The following is a 20,050-nucleotide window of genomic DNA, read 5'->3' as shown; positions in this document are numbered from 1 at the left end:
GCCATACAGTATCAATTTACCACATTTCGGTAATAGCTAGAGAACGGAATTTCAGAGAGTAACCAGAACAATAAGTCATTTTAAGAGAATGCAAGAAGCACCTTTTAAAGCTTAGGACAGAAAAGTCCACCCCTGCCAACCCTGTCGACATACTATGGTTTTAATATTGCTGACAAGTGTTCACTATAGCTAACCAACTAGCTTATAAAGGAGAGCAGGGCAGTGGGTGACACACTGAAAACATGCACGTTGCTGCCCAATACACATGACAATATAAGGAGAGTAAATGAATACTCCCACAAGCTGACTTCTGAACCGTGACTCATGTCAACTCATGCTGCACAGAAGGACTCTGACATTCAAAAGCTGAGAGAAAGATAAGTGTTGCAATGCTTATTTTGATATCAGCATATGATAAATGCTGATGCAAATTCATAATGGGTGGAGAAGGAATGTGTTCCCCACCCTCACACTATCAACTCATTTTTAGTGCTATTCTGCCTTAAGCCCTTTTAGTAGTGCAGGAATATTTACTCACTAAAGATTAAGAGCCAGGTTTCCAACAGAGACCAAACAATAAGCAGCTATGGAGGGGAAAAAAAAAAGCTAAATTGTATACGGTTCTGAAAATATACATTCTAATCAGGAAAGATTAAAAAGAGATTTTCAATATTTCCTGTAAACACACACTCAGGGACTTAAAGAATATACCAGAATGAACATTTATTTTTATGGGCTGCCACTGCAAAGTACATTTGGCATATTTGCTGCAATCACCACTCTGAATTAGCGGCTAGAGACATTCAGCTCCTTTCAGGAAGCTTGCTAAGTGAGTTGCAATGCTTAAAGCACACAGATGTATATTCCTCATGCGATGCTTGCACTAAGGTACAGACTGCCTTCAGTAACTTTGCAATCAAACAGGAAACACACAAACCGGGAGCTAGTTTGCAGAGGGTGAGGCTGGACACAATACAAACAAACCCTCATATCCTGACTCATTATTTCCAAGGAACTCCAATGCATTCAAATCATTTCAACCTTCCCTTATCAATAAGAATATCTAGACTTTTGCACAACTAACCACGTTAATTTTGACTGCAATTAACTAATAATAGCAATGCTGCATTTAGAACAAAGAGATTCTCTGTAAGCAAACAAGTCCTAAAAACAGTGGCTGAAACAGCAGCACCCAGATTTAAAATATGTTGATGAATAAATGTGGGTGTTCTGAGGTGGGCTTTTCAGGGAGGGGGGATAAATTGGTCATTGAATATGTGCCTTCTATTAAGACGTACAGTCAAGCAAAGTTGCTTGTTCAAATTTTTACAGGTTTTGCACGTTTCCCACTCCTTCAAAATCCCACCCAAATTATCTTCTGTCACTCAACCAAAAGGACAGCATGTTACTTTTGCAGAAAGGGAATGAAATGGGATGAAGTGAGAAAACGCTTATCTGGAAATTTAGCAGCCAAGCAGAATAAAGAGGAAAAATACCCCTATACTGAAATATAAGCCACATCAAGACAACATACAAGTAGAAGTAGCTCAGGTCTGACTGGATAAAGAATACAGAGTCAATGGAGGAATAAAGAAAAAGAAGTGACATTGCAAAAAGCAGAAAACTAGGAAAATGGTATCAACGATTACATGAATATAAGCAAGGTTCAACTATATTTATCAAGTATAGAGATAAAGGACATAGGAGCAAAACAAGAACAACCTGAATGAGAATTTTAGCTGCATACCTATAGAGCAAGGGCTATTTCAGAGATTGCACGCTACAGGCATTCGTAAGATTCTCACAGATTTAGATGGCATACCCACAGTAACACGAGGGTTACTCTGTCCACAGGGATGGAGACAAAAGGGGCTAATGTATGAGGGAGATGATGACTCATCATAAATGCCCAACAAGCAGCCAAGCTCTTACTGTAAGGGAGAAGGTGTCAAGCTAAGTATATTTTAAGTAAAAAGGTTGACCGCACCACCCACAGAGCTGGCAGATGTGCGTTTGCAAGATTACCTGTAACTAAGGTGCACAGAGAAGAAACATGGAGAACCAAGAACTCTCAAAGAGCTGCAGCAGGGAATATGAAATATTCTTCTAATGCTACCTTAAAGGAGTGATCAAAAAAAAAAAAAAGAAAAAAAGAGAACCAGGACACAGTCTCACATCTGTAAAGGCACACTAACACAAGCAAGGCTAGGATAAGTAATCATTCTTAGAGTGGCTAAGAGGTCAAGGAGAACAAGCATTAACATTGTTAATTATTGTTCAGCTAAAAAGAAAGTTCGGGAGCTTGCTGATAATTGTTTCAGTGGAGTGGAAAATAGAACAGAGGAGAGAAGCTCCAAACAGTAACTGCAAACAGAACACATGATGAAAACATTTCAATGTGATCAGGAAGAAAATATAGGTAGGGGTTGAAAACTATAGAGAAGAGCAAAAGCAGGATAAGGGGTGCTGGAACGACCAAGAGAGTGAGATGAAGTTGCTCAGGCAAACGTAAAAGGGGTTAGAAGCTTCAGCATGTGTGACAAACAGGGCACACAGTGTGATTGGCAGGGGAAAAAAGGAAAAGATACTATTTTCTCCACAAGAAATTGCTGAAACTCATAGCAAACAAAAGGAGGAAAGAGCCAACTGCACATACACAAAGTCATCTGGAATTGCAGGCAATGAACTCTCAGGCATTAGCATGGATTTGTTCAGCTAGAAATAAATGAGTAATGGAAGAAACCACAAGAAAAGTAATTTGATCCAAAGTCAACCTGGATTTCTCTAGAAAGCATTGTTCATTGAGAGGATGAAAAAATATTGGCCTAAGAAAGAGGCAGGAGGACAAGACTATTCATAAAGATTTCTACGGGTATCTACTTATCTGTTTGTTCAGTTGTTTGGTAGTTTGTGCAGTTTTTTGCCCTTTTTTTTTTCTTCACCCAAGTTGCGTTGTGTGTATTGTTTCTAAGAATCTATTTGGTTTTCTCTAAAAAAAAAAAAACCACCTAGATGAACCTAGATTTTATACTGTTACCTTTTGTGATAAGAGTCTACAAAAATTTCACCTTTTCCTCTTTTATCATTGGTTCTGTCAATCTCAAAGTCTGCTACGAAAATAGCTACTTTCCTACTCAAGTACACACCCAGCTCTTTCCCCCTCCCCATTCCACGTACACAACATATTTCATTAATGCCAAGTAAGGTGACAACTGTCACTCATATTATAAAATATTATACCTGAAAACGTATCTAAAAAGCACAGTGTCATAGTTATTTACAGAAGTTTCAATTTATTGTAATGTTAGTTAACATCAATGATTCAAATACAGTGTGACATTTTATTGTCTAATTCCGTCTACTCCTACTAAAAATAAACTCTGTAGAGGACCTTACGTAAAGGGATTAATTCATTATTCCAACCCTAGAAAGTCTTTGTAAAGATTTATAAATTGTACATTTTGCGCATTTGTTCATTTGCTTTTGCAAGGTATTAAAAAAAAAATCACTGCCACCAAATGCAACTTGAAGACATCATTACTATGTCAGTCCATACAGAAGTTCATTAAATCTCAGGTAACAGTGAGAGTCACTTCTTTACCTATTAAGTTAAATAATAGCATTAAAACCTTATATCCTGGTGTAATTTTAGAGCGGTTTTTTCTTTGAAGAACAAGAAACCATATGCTGCTAAAATAATCATTAAAAAACAAAACAAATTAAGTCACATCTTTTAAATAGAAATCTGAGTTCCACTGGCTCTGACAAAGAATGTATGAACAATTTAATCAGAAAAATAGTTCTGTAGGATAATATCTTGTGAGGTTTTCTATTAGTTTCAATGTACCGCCGACTCTCTGGGTGGGATTCACAATTGAATGCACATATACTTCTGAGCTCTGGAGGGTCCATGTATAGCAGAGAAATAAGCTCTCTAACTACGCTTCATCTTGTCTTAAAATAGATATTCAAAACAGGTCAGCTGAGCTGCAACTGCCTATCACTCTCTACTGAATATAAAGAGAATCTCAGGCAAATGACTCTGGTATCAACAAATACATGGTAGAAAAATCAAACATCATTCAAGAGACAGGCATCTCTTAAAATATGCCATCTGCTCCAGGTTTTTGGAAAAGCTCCGTTTTCTACTATAAAGATGCCTTTTGTCTCCCTTACAATTAGAATACCTTTCTCCATCAACAGGAAATGCCAATACTATTTTAAACCCAAATTAATATGCCAGTATCGAAGGACAAAGACTAGGCCTTCCACCGCACCTCTCAAATTCTTCTCTCTTTCTTGCACATTTCAACTGGGAGAAGCAAAAGAAAGCTAAACCCCGTAAAGTTCCATGAAACCCTATGAGACTACCATTCACCGGAGAGGCTGAGACAGGACTGACAGCACTATCCTTCCATCATGTAAAAAGTAATATTTTAATTGAAAAATAAAAAATAATTTTAAAAAAGCATTATGCCTTACCTACTGGAGAGATTTTTCCCCTATCAGGCATTAAACTCTGCTTTCTCTTACGGGAGAATGTCCCAAATACTTCAAGCAGCCAGCCAGCACATACTCTAGCTGACTCTCTGTAGATCTCGGCTCATGGAAGAAGTATGCTGGGCGGGGGCTCAGCACTCACAAGAAAACTTGCAAGCCCAGAATCAGACCAGCCATTACAGTGCTCCTGAGGCCCTGATCCCACAAGGTATTTAAATGCTTGCCCAACACTTGTTGCTTATTCCATTACTGTGGAACTCCCATAGTTTCTCCAGTGCAGCACACACCTTAAGACAAAATTGATGAGCAGATCAGCTCTTAGCTCAGACATTCAGGCATGCCACACTTCTGCATAATGACACTTTTGACCCGACAGAAAAAGAACCATAAAAAAGAACAACAAGAAGAAGGTTATCTGTATTTAACCTGGGGAAAAAAAATCAGCTACAGCTTTTAATGACAATACAACTGTTCTATTTCTTAAGCTTCTAAAACCAGGCCAAGTCAGCCTGTTACATCATGCGGATTAATCAGATGCTACAGTATTTACTAGGGTTAAACCTAGAGGATAAAGGTTACATAATGGATTCAATCTAACTTAAAGTGGTCAGATTTTTCAAATAAATATGCACCTTTCCTCTTTGAACACCTGGACAGGAATAATCAATTAAACATAATAGAAGTTCAAGTTTAACAAGCTTCTGAAATTGCATTCGGTTCCAAAATCTAGTACAGAGAAACAAATGGAGGCACACGCCACTCAAAAGACCATAAAAACCCGTACAAATTTTTTCACACGTCTTTACTCTTCACGTCCCCTCTGATATTGTTATCAAAGCACTATGAAATATCTTTGTGTACTACATATGTACAACATCCCCTGGGCCTACACTCCTTACTCCTTTCTGTTCTTTGCTTCACTGTGATCTTGGACTTGCCTTGTTTAAGCCAAGCTCTCCAACCAGAATAAAATCCATATACAACCACTACTTTCCCAAAGGCTGCATTTTGTTTTAGAGGTTACCACTGAGTGTCATCGATGAGGAATTTTGATTTTTCCACTCTGCAGAGAGTACAGTTTTAGCCACTCCTTACCCCTTCTCATGTGCCTTTTATCAGAAGTCTGATGAAAACATTCAGTGCTCTGATAAAGGAATAATCACCCAAGCAAACATCAGAAAAATAGCAAGAGGCCCAGAAGATAGTGCTCGCCAGAGTTTGTAATTTTTCCAATTCAAAAAGTTAACCTGCTCACTTTAAAGAAGCTACAGTTTTAAATGTCTTTCACAGACAAATAACCAGAGAAAACATGTACTGCCTATTAACTCATTAAATCTATACATATTACAGCATATTGGTAATGCAGAAAAACCCCCAGACTTAAAACTGAAACCAATACAGAATCTTACAGTAAGTGTATTTAAGTTCAGCTCAATTATACATACAGTTCACATTTCAAATATTTCTCCCCCTGCCCAAAGATCGCTCATATAGTGCATATGCTCCTCTGCCACTCCCTTTGAAAAAGAGAAAGCTCTACAGCAGAGTCTCTTGTAGCACGCTCACAATAGATGTTGAGGTGCAACAGAGATGCGGACATCTCTGCTACACCAGGGTGCTGCCTTTTTCAAGGTATTTCATTTTTAAAACCACTGAATAACGATGCTCCAGTCTTACAAGCTCCAAATTCTGCAACAAGAGACTAGAAAGAAATATTTACCATCTGTGCATTCTTCATAATACCAGTCCAGTTCATAATAATCTGCTTCAATAAATTTCTGCATAGTCAGTATCCTTCAGCAACATAGACAAGATTTCACTTCGCTGCTAAGGTCAAGTGAAATGCAGCCATGCCTTCCTGCCTTTGCAAAATAGCGTAGCGCAAGGAAGCTCACAGGAAGCTGAAAATGCGCTGCACATCTTCGATGAGGCTGCAACTAAGATAAAAACAGGGTGTGGAGGGTGTATTTGGAAAAAATAAAAATAAAATAAAAAATAGAAAAAGGATGCAGAAGGGAGAAGCAGATGCCCTGGCGGCTCCTCTAATAAAGAAGCTCTGCACAGGAGCCTTGGATGGGTGTTAACAAAATCGTCCTATCAAAAGGCTGATGCGCTGACGTGGGGGGGACACACCACCGCCTGGCTGTTTCTAACTCATTCCTTTCCTCCCTAGTCTCCACATCTCTTTCAGTCTAACATGTTGCCATGGAGACGAGCTGGCTCCAAAAGCGATGCAGAGACGAAGAAAATGCATTTTGCTGTTTCTGGCTTTACGGACTAGAAGTACCCCTCCATACTGGAAACAAAAATCCTTGCTCAGAAAGATGATACAACTCTCTGCTAACTACTCACGCAACAACAGCATCATGCCATCACAACTCACTGGGTACATGCAGTACATTAATAATGAAAATCTAGTCCATTACTACTCTCCTCCACACAGTTTGATAAAAGCCTGCCCTCCCTGTGGAAAATTAAACTACGTTACTCCTTTGTTACACTATTCTGGGCTGATATAATAGAATCCTTTATGCACCCTGTTATTGCAAAAGTGGCAAACAAAAAATTAAAGAATCAGAAAAATCAGGACAGCAATACATTTCCCCTTGCAATAAAGCTAATCTGCTTCTACTTTTTGCCCTCTCCATGAACCACTGACCTCTTTTTTTTTCCCAAGCATCTAAGCTTCATAGCTGAAAACAAGGGGTTAGGACAAACTTTCACTACTCCATTCCTAAAAATGCTGCATGTCATCACACAGAATAGCTTAATATTAGTGTTCAATGTTTTGGAAATGAAAGAAAAGACTTTACTTTTACAGCACCCAATAAAATTGTGTTTAAGCTATTAGAAGAGGATCTGTCTGAGGAACAGATGGCACTAAATCATCATCATCAAACACAGCAATTCAAAAAGCAAGTCTGAATCTGTGCAGGTACAGTTACCACAGGGATTGACATCCAGTTTTTCCGTAACTGCCACATGTTCTTCACTCCTTTCTCCCCCTTTTTTTAGGAAACTGTATCTCTTTGCGCACACCAGTAGAAGCGTTGGGATAGATTAAGTTGTGACATATGTTAATAACACAAGGTAGGCGGCCATATTGGGTCTGACCAAGGAGGTATCTGTCTAGCTGAAGACTCCATCTACAAGAACAGTCATAAGCAGGTAACGGAGAACTAGCCAATACTTCCCTCAACTGCCCTCCCAACCTCCAATTTTTTCCAGGCTTCAGAGACAGCCTGGGACAGATACAGTTTCTACTTTTAGCAATTCTTGAAGGACTTACACTGTCTATTCTTGAGCCCACGTACATTTTTAGTACCTCCACTGTCCCCTTGCAAGAAGTTCCACACATCTACTATTCATCATATAGGAAACCCTCACCTTTTGCTTTGCAACTCGTTTTTACTAACTTAATTCAATGCCTCCAGCTCTGGAAATCTGAATGCTCAATTCATCTCTCTTTTCCAATCACACGTCATTTTGCAGATTTCTATTAAGCTCACCCTCACTCATGTCTTTTCTAGGTTGTTACCACTTGCTCTACTCCCTGACTGGCACCACTTTGCTTTACTGTAACAGAAATAGGTAAGGAATAGTCAAGCTATGTAGAGGAAAATACATTGGTTTCATGACCACATTAGTATTTCGGTTTTACTGGTATAAAAAAAAATTATCACTGCAGTAACTTTGAGGTTGGGAATTGCCACATCCCTTTTATATATTGATAGCTGAAGCACAGATTAACAGATCTGTTCACGCATCTGCCACACGTTTGTCAGTGGCGATTGCCTATGTTATTCACTCAACTCCAAAGTTCCAGACCAGGGCCAAACTCAAATACACCTTTGTCTGCAAGTACATTATTCCACCGTGAAGTAACATGTTTCTAAGTGCAAACAAAAAAAAAATTTCACTGTGTTCATCCTACAATACAGTAACCTATTTGGCAATATGCACAAGATTCCCCTCTACTCAGCACTGGTGAGGCCACACCTGGGGCACTGTGTCCAGTTCTGGGTTCCTCAGTGTAAGAGAGAGATGGACATACTGGAGAGAGTCCAGCAAAGGGCCACAAAGACGAAGGGACCAAAGCATGCCTCCTATAAGGAAAGGCTGAGAGAGCTGGGACTGTTCAGCCAGAAGACAAGGCTCAGGGGGGACCTCATCAATGTGTATAAATGCCTGAAGACAGACTGCAAAGAGGACGGAGCCAGGCTCTTTCCAGTGGCGCCCAGTGACAGGACCAGAGGCGACAGGCACAAACTGCAACACAGGAAGTTCCCCCTGAACATAAGAAATTTTTTTTTTTTTTTTTTTTCCCCCTAATGTGAGGGTGACTGAGCATTGACACAGCCTGCTTTAGAGGACCCTGCCTGAGCAGGAGGGTTGGACCAGATAACTTGCAGAGCTCCCTTCCAACCCTCAACCATTCTGCTATTCTGTGATTTTGTAGTTCAAGGGCCTCCACCCATTTACTTCATTTAATTACCACAGACTAAGGTTCTTTGAACTTCTTTCATTGTACAAAATACTTATTTTTAACTTCCTAGACAGTAGGAACAAGGGCACGTGGTTTCAGACCACTGTGAACTTTAAAGATTCACAGAGACTGAAGTGCTAGAGCTCTTCCGCAAAGACTGTTCTCCCTTGCCCCTAAGAGATGTTCTTGGCTGGGCAGCGAACTGCAGCCCATGTGTCTAAACCACTGGTTTTGTTCAACTTTACTCTTATGTCTCTGTCCATCCTCCTCCCCAAGCCAGCATTAGCCACCTGGAGCCAAGGCCTGCAGCTCTCCTGCAGTCAAGTCTCCAGATGAGGAGACCCAATGTTCTTCACTACTTCAGTTACTGCTGGTGGACAACTGAGTTGGCGTAATATCCAAGTAAAGTAAGTCAACATACTCTAGGCTGGAAGCACTGCCATTCTTGGCAGGCTAACTCAAAGCAAAGCACAGCCTTTATCAAGGTACTGCTACATTTACTGGCACTTCCCCCCATTTATAGGATACCAAAATGCAAAGTCAACAACAATTGAACCACCTGCACCTGAGCTTTGGCTGCCAGGATGAAGGCTATTGTCTTCAGCTTCTGCCCCTCTATACCCACCACAGGCCAGGAAATCTTCATGCCCTATTAACTTCTAGCCTTATACATGAAAAGCGCAAAAATCATTCTTACTTACCCACAGAGGGGACAGAGGCTATCCAGGCCATTGCTTTTGCATCAAGCTAAGCTTAGCCCTCTTGAAATCAAAAGGCACACCGAGATAACAAGGGTCTGAAGAACAGAACTTACTTTCATTCTGACAGAGAGCGCATTATTTTTGGCTTCATTTTGCTGATTAGATTTTTGTTATGCCCAATACCGATGTGAAAGCAATACAATAAGTGTACATGAAGTTCAGGTTAGTAAATCAAAGGATTATATAAAAGCCATTAAAAGCCTTTGGAAATGCAAAGGTCGTACAATTATCTTGAAAAAAATCATATTTTGAATAGTGCAAGCATTTTTGCCAAATGTGATCATTCTGCCCTCACACTCTGCCATCTTGAAACAGCAATGTGACAGGGTACTCCAGCCCTAGCTCAGTCTTGCAGAGTTTCAGTTATGCATACTTACAAGGCAAGAACTGCACATGCTATTAAATGCAATTAAGGCTACACTGTTAAAATACTGTCAGAGAAAAATAAAGGTTCCTATGGCAACATTAACTCAATTGCTCTGCATATAAGCTGTTTGTTCCACTTGTATTATTTTTGTCCAAAAGGTAATTTCAGTCTGGTAATGCTATTAAACAAGCATTTAAAATATAAAGAATGAACATTGGCTACCAGCTTAAATTGCTACAGGGACTCTCTCCTTTTTATTTCCTGACATTTTAAACAAAGGAAATCTTCAACATGCTAGAATTCTCTTCTGTCTCCCTGCACACACTCCCCCTTTCAAAGAGACGGGATAAAAATAGTTCAAGGTAGGGGTTTGGGGCTTTTTGTTTTATTGATATTTTTCTACAAATCTGATTGGAAACATATTGGTGTAATCCAGAAAGGCACTACTTTTCTGTGGAGAAAATCACTTGTGTGGTCAAATGATTTCAGAACTCCTCAAGAGACTTGGAAATATGGGATAAGTGTATGATCTTCCCAGCATGAAGATAGAAACCCTGGACAGACAGAATACTATATATCCAGGTATCCACAGGTAAGCATCCCTTCAATTATATGAGAAATTGTAGCTCTACAAAGCAGGAGCTGGAAGGGTTGTCAAATTGACCATGAAAGTCTGACCAGGCTGACACAGCAGCTGCATGCTTGCAGAAGCTACTTTCAACCTCTGCAGCCCTACTTTTCCTTCCTACAGCTGTATATCAGATTCATCTTATGTAAAACTTGCCAGAATGGTACATTTTTGTCGTGGACTGCTTCTACAAACATTGAACCTCTGTGTATTCAGATCTCCATATTACAACACTACATTTGGCTGAGGTATTACTGTGTTACTTGCCTAAAAGTTCATATAAAACTTGAGGTTAAGAAAGATTTCAGGTAATAGATCTGTGACTAAGGGACTTGCTTTTTCCTATTCCAAAGCTAAATAAATACAGTTATTCAAATTCATTCAGCATTCCCTTCCAGCTGCCAGATTTTGTTCTATTTTTCTATGGTTAGTTTTAAAGCAAACCAAAAAACCACTTCTATTTGTTCTCCACAGAGCAAAATACACACACTGATAAAGAATTCTGGCAGCCAGCTGTGATCAGCTACACTGAGGACTCCTTAAGTTTGCAGTTACAAAGGGGTTTTATGAGGCAGAAAAGTTGGCTTGAAAAGCTCATGAGCCCTCTCCTCCTTCCTTTTTGCTCGAATAAATCCATGCCATAGGTCAACACTAAACTGATCTGCCTAAATTAACCAGGTTATAAAAATCACACAAACCCTTTTCCTTGTTTAAAGAGAATTTTTGACAAAGATAGTTTCAACTACTCCATTTATAAATGTGGCCTCTCAAGAAAGTTGTAGCAGCACACTCAAGAATGCAGTGAACCATCTTGCTAGGGTGCAAAGCAGCAGCAAGTCATCTCTCCTGGCAAATAAAGTATTCAGAGAATGTCATTACATAGTATGTCACTATAAATCATGTGTTCCCATGCTTAGTCATTCTCAGCTTTCTTCTCCAAAACTTTTCCAATTCCAAGAGGATCCTTTGAAACTGAACACCGGAGCTGGATGGAGTATTGCCATGGCAACTGCAACAGTGTGTTCCCGCCCATTTGATTAACTCTGGGTCACATTTCTTCTCTTGGCTACAGCATCATATCAGGATGTTCAGATAATTAAACACCATATCCTTTCATTATTTTCTACAGTCGCCACCACTCAGGATAAAGTTGCCCATCCCATTAACACCGTCTGGAGTCCTTTTTACCAGAGGAGCAGCTGTACAGTCCACCACTACGCAATGCATATTGTTAATAGTCAGGTGTTGCCACAATACTTACTTTGCAAACTGACATTTTTTAACTGACTTTAAAAAGTTATTAAAGAGCATTAAAAAGGAAAGCAAGCATATTTAAAAGCCCAACTGATTTTCAAGGATACGCTGGCATACTGTTATTTCTAAATTGGGATCTCATTTACTGAAGAGTTACTGGTGTTTCACCTTCTAAAAGAACACTGAACAGGAGTCATCCTGTGACTGCACATTTAGTAAGAGCAAACAGTTCTGCAACTTAGGACAGAGATCTCTTCCAGCGTAGGATTTTGCTTAGCAAGAAGTCACTGTGGCTTGCTTAACCTGAAAAGAGTGGAACCAGAACAGATAACCATACTTATTTATCTAAAATAGTGGAACCATTTTAGAAATATAAGTGCTTCAGATTTGATTGACTCTCCTTCATCAAAATGGGATAGCTATCCAGAGCTTCAAAATAGTACAGGTACTTCCTACAGATGGGACAGAGATGGTCCCTTCTGAACACCATAAGGGTACACTGACCTCACCTGGTACAGACAAAAGACTCTTCTGATGCAGAGAAGTGTCTTACTGTTCTCCCACTGAAACAAAATGATGGACCATGAGACAGGGCAGACAGATGAAATTAAATTACTTAAGGACAAAAACCTATTTTCCACATGAAAGGATTATTTCTCCCTTCCCCCAAATTATTACTGGAGAGTACTATTATTTGCACTTGTATAAAATCAAAATCGATGTGGTCTTCAGCAACCTACCTGCAAAACCAGCTGCAGAGTTTAATTAAGGTATCACTGGACATACTTAAATACTGTAAATGAGACCATGATAGCAAGAGCCAGACATTTAAGAGAATACACCCCTATCCAGCATAAAAAAAAAAAAAAAGAGGAAGAGTAAAGCTTTAAAGAATCAGATTTTGTAAACTGTTCACCACCTGGAAAAAACGTAAACTACAATCTCTATTTTTTTGTGGTTATATTTTTCCTGGAGACAGCAAAAACATTTGTAAAATGAAGTTGAGCTTAACATCATGCTTGATTGGATAGACAAAAATATTACAGTAGCATGGTTATGACCTATTTTTCTAACAAGGGAGGAAAAAACCCACTGACAGTCATGATTGCAGCTTCCTAGGAGAGGAAAGGAATGCAAGTTGCATTACACTGAAGGAATATAGAATCAGGGAACCCAGAACTGGACACAGCACTCCAGCTGTGGCCTCACCAATGCTGAGTAGAGAGGAAGGATCACCTCCCTCAACCTGCTGGCAGCACTCCTCCTAATACAGCCCAGGATACCATTAGCCTTCTTTGCAGCAGGAGCACGTTGCTGGCTCACATTCAAGTTGGTGTCCACCAGGACCGCCCCAGGTCCTTTTCTGCAAGGCTGCCTTCCAGCTGGTCAGACCCCAGCATATACTGGTGCATGGGGTTGTTCCTCCCCAGATGCAGGACTCTGCACTTCCCTCTGTTGAATTGCACAAGTCTCTTCTTGACTCATCTCTCCAGCCTGTCAAGGTCCCTCTGAATGGGAGCACAACCTTCTAGTGTCCCAGACACTCCTTCTGGATCCTGTCTGTCTCATCCTCCCTGACGCTGCACAGCCTGCTGACTTCCTCTCTTAACTTCTCCACTTGTTGACAGCTCTTCAACAGCAGCACACCTGCATAAAAGAAGGCCATCTCTCCCTACCTCAGAGAGAAGCCCTAGGCACTCCCAGCAGCCTGGGACTTGCAGGGCTGCATCCACCATCTGAAGCTCTGTCTGGGTTAAAGTCTCTGCCCTGGCAGGGACAGGTGCTCCAAAACCTGGGGAATGAACCCTGTGGCACATCACCACCATATCTGAAGGTTTAGGCTGTTCTGAACTCAGATGAGGACCCTTCCACACAAACTGCTGCATCTGTTGGCTGGCTGTAGGAGCTGTGCTCCAGACCTGGCTTTACATACGGCTCTCCCAAGCACGAGCTAAAAAGGTGTTTGACCATCCCTCATCAGCAGCAGCTGCAATGAAGGCTCCAAGCACCCTTGGATCAAGGGCAGCTGACAGCTTCTCAGAAGCCACTAGAGCTTCCTCAGGCCCACAACCCTGTGGCTCCCCTTACCTTGCCCTTACCTGGCAGCAGCAGGCACCCTCAAGTTTCTCAGAGGGTTCCCAGGAGTCCCCAGATGATCCTGGGCCCTGTCCCCATAAGCTGCCAAGGCAGAACCCAGACTCTTGGGCAAACTGCTGTGTCTTCGCTGCCTCTGGTAGCTGCGCTCCGAGAGCTGTGCTCTAGGCCTGGCTCTTATATAGACCTCTCCCTAGCCACCAGCTAAAAGTGTGCCTGACTTTCCCTAATCTGGGGGCAGGGAGATGGAACATCACTTTGCTGTATCATACATTTTAGCACATACATTTAGCAGCACATTTTAGACTGGCTTAAAAAGCACTCTGCCTCAAGAGTTTAATGAGACTGGTGAGATGACATTTGATTTATCTGATCATGCTTTAGGCTCAGATCAGTTTTATTTTGTTAATTTGGTAGGGACCAGCTCAGTCTTCCATCTGAAGCATGTGAAGAAAATAATGAGAGAAATGTGTTTTGGAGTTTCGGAATGTAAAAGAACAGATGCAGCCCTAATACACTATTCAGTTCCTCCCAACAGGTATCTTCATCCAAGTGTGAAGACTCCACTTCCCAATTGCCAACTAAATTTTAAGAACTAATTCTCTGCATCACCTATCTCGGGTTATAGCTAGAGTCCCCCCACAAAGCTGCTAAAACATTAAAATGCTTGGATACTTAAATATTCCTCTTTCTACCAATATGTTCAAAAATTAATGAAAAAGGAAGGCTAAGTAGCCGTGGGTCCATGCTCCTGAGTGACGCTGCCCAGCAGATTCTGTGACGGCTAGCCTTTGTGGTTGGGGATTGGACTGAGGATGTCAAAAATAAAAAGCCACAGGAAGGCAGAAGAATCTTCTCCAGCAAGCCACAGCAGTATAGCTAAGGGTCATTATTGACTCTTATCTTGTATGGATCACCACAGAGTGAAACTCATCACATTTCTGCCAGCAGGTTATAAGCCAGCATTAATCTCAGCATGTAGTCCAAAAGCTGCACGGACATTTTTCGTAAATCATTCAGAAATCAAATGCCCTTCTTGCTTAATTGCTCAGATTTCAAACCTCACATGTTCATACAGAACAGTTACAATGACAACATTCAGTGTGCAAGCCTTATGAAGCTTAACAGAATACTATTAGAAGTCAAAAGCTAGATTTTAAAATTCCAAGCATAACTCTTGTTGTCAAGTCATCTAAATTCCAATCAAAATCAGTGAGTTGTATAAAAGGAATCCCATAGGAATGAAATAGCCAACTGCAATCAGTATTTTGCCTAAAAGTTTTGATGTAGGTTGTGGAGGGAGATTTAAGACAAAGGATCCAAACATTCCCTTGGCACATAGTTTTCTTTCCCACTATAGAGAAATCGACTCAATTTACACTAGGCAAGACCACCGCTCCTGTTGTTGTATCTTGTGATGCACATCCTGCATTCTATTAAAAGGAGTTTAAGCAGCATAACATCTTGCTGGCAATGGCAGAACATTACTAGCCTCAGCATGATAAGGCTGCAGTGTTTCAGAGACATTTTTACTTAAATAAAGTTTGCCTTCCACAGTGAAAAAAATATGGAGGTACCCAAGATTCCAGTAATAATGACAGAATAGTTCTCTTTACTGCAAAATACCAAGAAAGCAACAAAGTTTTTTCAGAAATCAATGATTTGCAATTGTAAAGATTAAAATATCATCCAAGTATCACAAAGAATTTAAGAAATTTGCAGGTGGCATTGAGGAAGTGATTTTAGCTCATTTTATAGTTCTGTAGCATTATTATCCTTGATTTATCTTGTATTATAATTTACACAACATCTATATAAGCCTACAAGAACAGGAACAGTAAGCAAAAACGTAATTCATTTGAATACTAAGAAAAACTAGTTTGTAAATTTGGCTTACTGACAGAGAATCAGGTTTTCAGTAATTACTGAAATCACCATATGCATACACATATCCACATCCCTCAAAAATCTCATTGCTTTTTTATTTTAATAGGTCATATCTTGACTCAGTTGTAACCACCACACACGGTTAGAAGATTAAGCAGAACAAGTTCAGTAGACTGGAGAACCAGAAAAGAGTCAGTATTAAATGCATATCACTGGCATGCAGCACTCGGGCATCCAAGAAAGGACTGTAGCATAAATACTTGCCCTGTATAGACTTTTATATGACAAGTCTTCCTAGTCTGGAACTCAGTAATGAAACTAGTTTAAATTTATAGTTTTTCATTATACACAAGCTGCAGAAGATACTTCACTTTACTGAAAACCTTCCCAGACCACAGTGGCTTCCCTACTCTGTCTTCGCATTGAAGCTCTATTCCTCCATCCACCCTTGTGCTTACCTTTTAGTACATGTTCAATGCCTGTTTTCATGTTTTAAGGAGAAGTAATAGAATACAAGAACAGATGGCATTTTGTGACTATCAAGTTACTTTTGAGAACAGTTGTACTCCATGCATGCTTTATAGTAGGGTCTAGTATGTCATTATGCTCTATTAAAGATGGATGTACAAACCCAAGGAGACCTAAAGAAGCTATCAACAAAAATCAGGAACTGAAATGGAGATGTCCATTAAGACAGTGGCCCTATTAAAAGCATTTACACTCTTTCCATTTTGCAATCCAGAAAAGATAATTTCCCTTTTCACTCAAAAATGATTGACTATTTTCCTAAATACAAGTGTTCCCTTGTGATACGCCTCCTATGGTAAAAAGGAAATCCAGCCCCTTCTGTCCCCTGAAACAGTACCTATTCAGTCACAGTAAAACAAGTATGTGTGAGCATGAGTAGCTACTAATCTACTTTTTAACTGAATGAAAATGCATCTGTATACTTTAAGCACTTGATAATACACCACTCCAAACACCCATCAGCTCTTCAGAAAACTCGATCATTTCAGTGCCAGCAATGCAGCTGCCAGTTACCTTATATGCTGAATCACTCCTGGAAGTAATATTTCTCATGGATTCTCTCCTGGGAGCAAATGCAAACACAGATGAACTCAAACTAGAGAATACTGTCACTACAAGTGATTTAGATTCTTTCACAGGTAATGGTCTTTGGAGACACCTGAATCTATCCAAACCACCACAGAGTCTCTCTTATTAAATATAAATGTACTATTCAGAAACTAAAAATCACAGACAAATAGGTATGCAGTATCACGAGTTCCCTATTAACAAGCCTGGTTTATAGAAAAGGAGAATACTAGATAGATAATGAGAAGAAATTATAAGATGTGCAATGGGTATATGTGAACATGGACTTACATGTGTCTAATACAGAAATCATGTACTACAATTCATATACAAATGACATCTTAAACAGCAAATAAATTCTTTGGAAGTACAGTTCTCAGAGAGAGATAGTCCATGGAGAATTAGAGCGCTGTTCTCTGAGTGCAGCTTAAAATTTTGGTTTGGGGTTGCAAATCAATTAGGGCTTTTTACATAACCTTTTTGACAAACGAGTTTTCTCCCTTTCGTGTTGCCATTCTAAAGCAGGAACAAATGAAGACGATAGTACAGTTTAAGAGGTATTTATTTTCAGAATCAGTTTACTTACTAGGCTTAAGATGGCCACATTTTTTAAATCAACTTCAGGGCACTTTACAAGACTTAACCAAAAATGTATTTGAGGAATTATTTTCATTTTGAGTAGAGATTTAAAGTTTGGTCACTATATTTTAAAGTTCTTTCAAAAGGATAACTACAAATCCAATTGTATGTCAATACACATATACTATATATATTTATTATATATGTACATATACACACACTTTAGAACACCCCACTTCCCTAATTCTGTGGGCCTAAAAATATTTTTAAGTAATCCAGTACTGAGGTTCAAAGGTTCAGACATCTGTCTTATTCAGAACTTACAAAATTAGTTGGGACAGAGCTGGAGATACAGATCACAATCAAGAAAGACGTTAAAGAGTCACTGAGTATGGTAACTGGCCACAAATGTGTTCAAAACCTACAGCAGAAGGAAGGAAAAAAGCTGCTTTCAATTACTGCCACCCAAAATCAACCTCCACTGCCTGTGGATGGGGGGCGTGGGAATGCAACTATAACCAGTAGAAAAACAGAAGTGTTCCCCTTCCCTAATTCCAGTTGTTCACAGTAGGTACCCGAACATCGTTAAAACAATGCATTACAGTGCAAGACTGTCACTATGGGGTCACCATTCAGACTATTTCCAACCTAAGTAGTTACACTTTAACTGGTGTGGTGAGTAGTTATGAAGTGTTGCTCTTCCTGTAAGCTCTCACCCTAAACAACAGGAAGCCTTACAAAAGACATGATATTTATATGTATTAAAACATGCACAAACACCCTCCCTTGCTGTCCAGTATTTCTCAGCCTGTGAACATTTCCTGAATAAAGCCACAACATATCCTTCCCTCTCTGACTTAACTATTCATGTTACATCCTGATTTTGAAGCTGATCGACACTACACCACCAGGAACCATAAGCAATCAAAAGACTTCATTTCACACCTAAAAATATTCTGCACTAGCACAAGTTTCAATATCAATTTTATTTTAATTGAGTGTCTCTAAGAAGCCTGAAGAAGGTATAGCAACAATCTGTATGTGTAGTGCATTTTAATTCTGATAAAAGTATTTATTTTGCAGCAAATGCTTTTGTGTTGCAGCAAAATCGATGGATTCTTCCTTCAGTTAAGAAAAACTTTGACAGATTATGAAATTTCATTTTTGTTATTTATTAAATTTAACTACATCCATAGAATTCTTAGACCACAAGGATACTCTTTTGAAAACAGCATAAATTTGTAAGATTAGACTAAAAGTTTCCAATAGACAACTATTTGCTCACCGCCTCATCAAGGTTTTTAAAGCAGAATAAACACATACAGAAGGAGTGCCTTAATTGCAGCACTGAAAATGAATCATTGTGCAAGCAGCCACACCCTGGAAAACACTCTCCAAAGTGACAATGGCACAATTCACAGGACATTTCTGCCAACTTACTTAAAATAATATTTTTGATAGTTAATTTTTCCATAAACCAATGTTTACAATCAATGCCATAATTTCCAAACATGCCAAAGTTTTATGATCTTGTCCTCTCATGTATAGATGCATTATATGACCTGTTCACAATAACTGAACAAGGGTAAAGTTAGAGATCTCAGTTTCCAGGGTATCAGTCTAAGGCTCAATCCAAATTTGCTTAAACTTCTTAAACTATTATCTATACACAAGTGTCTGCACATAAGCAGTAAGGAATAAACTTTTCTTTATGAAAGTTGCCTTGCTCGGTTCCTCTTTTTTAAGCAGTTATTTCCCAACAAAAGCAGAAAACGTATGTTGTGGCAGGAATTACGCTCAAAACTTTTTCATTCAAGCCAGTTGATTGGATGAAATCTTCAATCACAGCAACATGGTAAAGTTACAGTCATTATGCTTGTAAGCTAAAAGCTGGATAAAATTGTTTAAGTACTCACAGTTCCAGGCAGCTGATTCCTCTGTTGTACGTAGCTTCATTTTGTATCCATCCCCACCCAACAGTCATGCACCACTGCAAGTGACATGCCCCACCAGCATCTCAGTTGGGAGAGTTAGGATGCTTCCACAGGGATTTTTTACTTCCTTGCCCCACTAGCAAAACATCTTTCCTGTGGTTATTGCAACAGTCCACCCGCATAGACAATCTTATTCATGAGACAGGACTAATCCTGTTACTGAAGACTTTGGAAACCTGACATTTCAAAACATTTCTTTAAGCCAGCTTCTGCCATCATTATAACAGCACTAATGGACTGATACAAAACAAGAAGTTGTAGTACAACTAATTCCATAGATCAGCTTCAGCTTGCCTCCCACCCCTTCCCACTGTTTTTGTGTGATTGGGGGGAGGTGGAGCGCATATGTAAGCTATCTACTAAAATACTTAATGCCTTCTATTGAAGCATTAAAGTCGGAAACTC

The 20,050-nt window shown here is 39.6% G+C and overlaps 1 protein-coding gene across 3 annotated transcripts in view; it reads right to left on the bottom strand.

Moving 5' to 3' along the window:
* Positions 1-20,050, bottom strand: part of TRAK1 (trafficking kinesin protein 1) — a 141,632-nt gene that overhangs the window by 54,101 nt on the left and 67,481 nt on the right. For 2 of the 3 annotated variants that reach the window (XM_050915795.1, XM_050915796.1), the window contains exon 1: positions 6,221-6,284. The exons of the other annotated variant lie outside the window; for it this stretch is intronic. In XM_050915795.1, the coding sequence (XP_050771752.1) occupies positions 6,221-6,284 (64 nt within the window). Of the gene's footprint in view, positions 1-6,220; positions 6,285-20,050 lie in introns of those variants that run through there. 3 annotated transcript variants of the gene reach the window in all.

Source organism: Gymnogyps californianus, chromosome 2 (assembly GCF_018139145.2).
Source record: "Gymnogyps californianus isolate 813 chromosome 2, ASM1813914v2, whole genome shotgun sequence".
Taxonomy (NCBI): Eukaryota; Metazoa; Chordata; class Aves; order Accipitriformes; family Cathartidae; genus Gymnogyps; species Gymnogyps californianus.
Note: the sequence above shows the minus strand (reverse complement) of the source record. Positions and strands in the feature narration are given on the sequence as shown.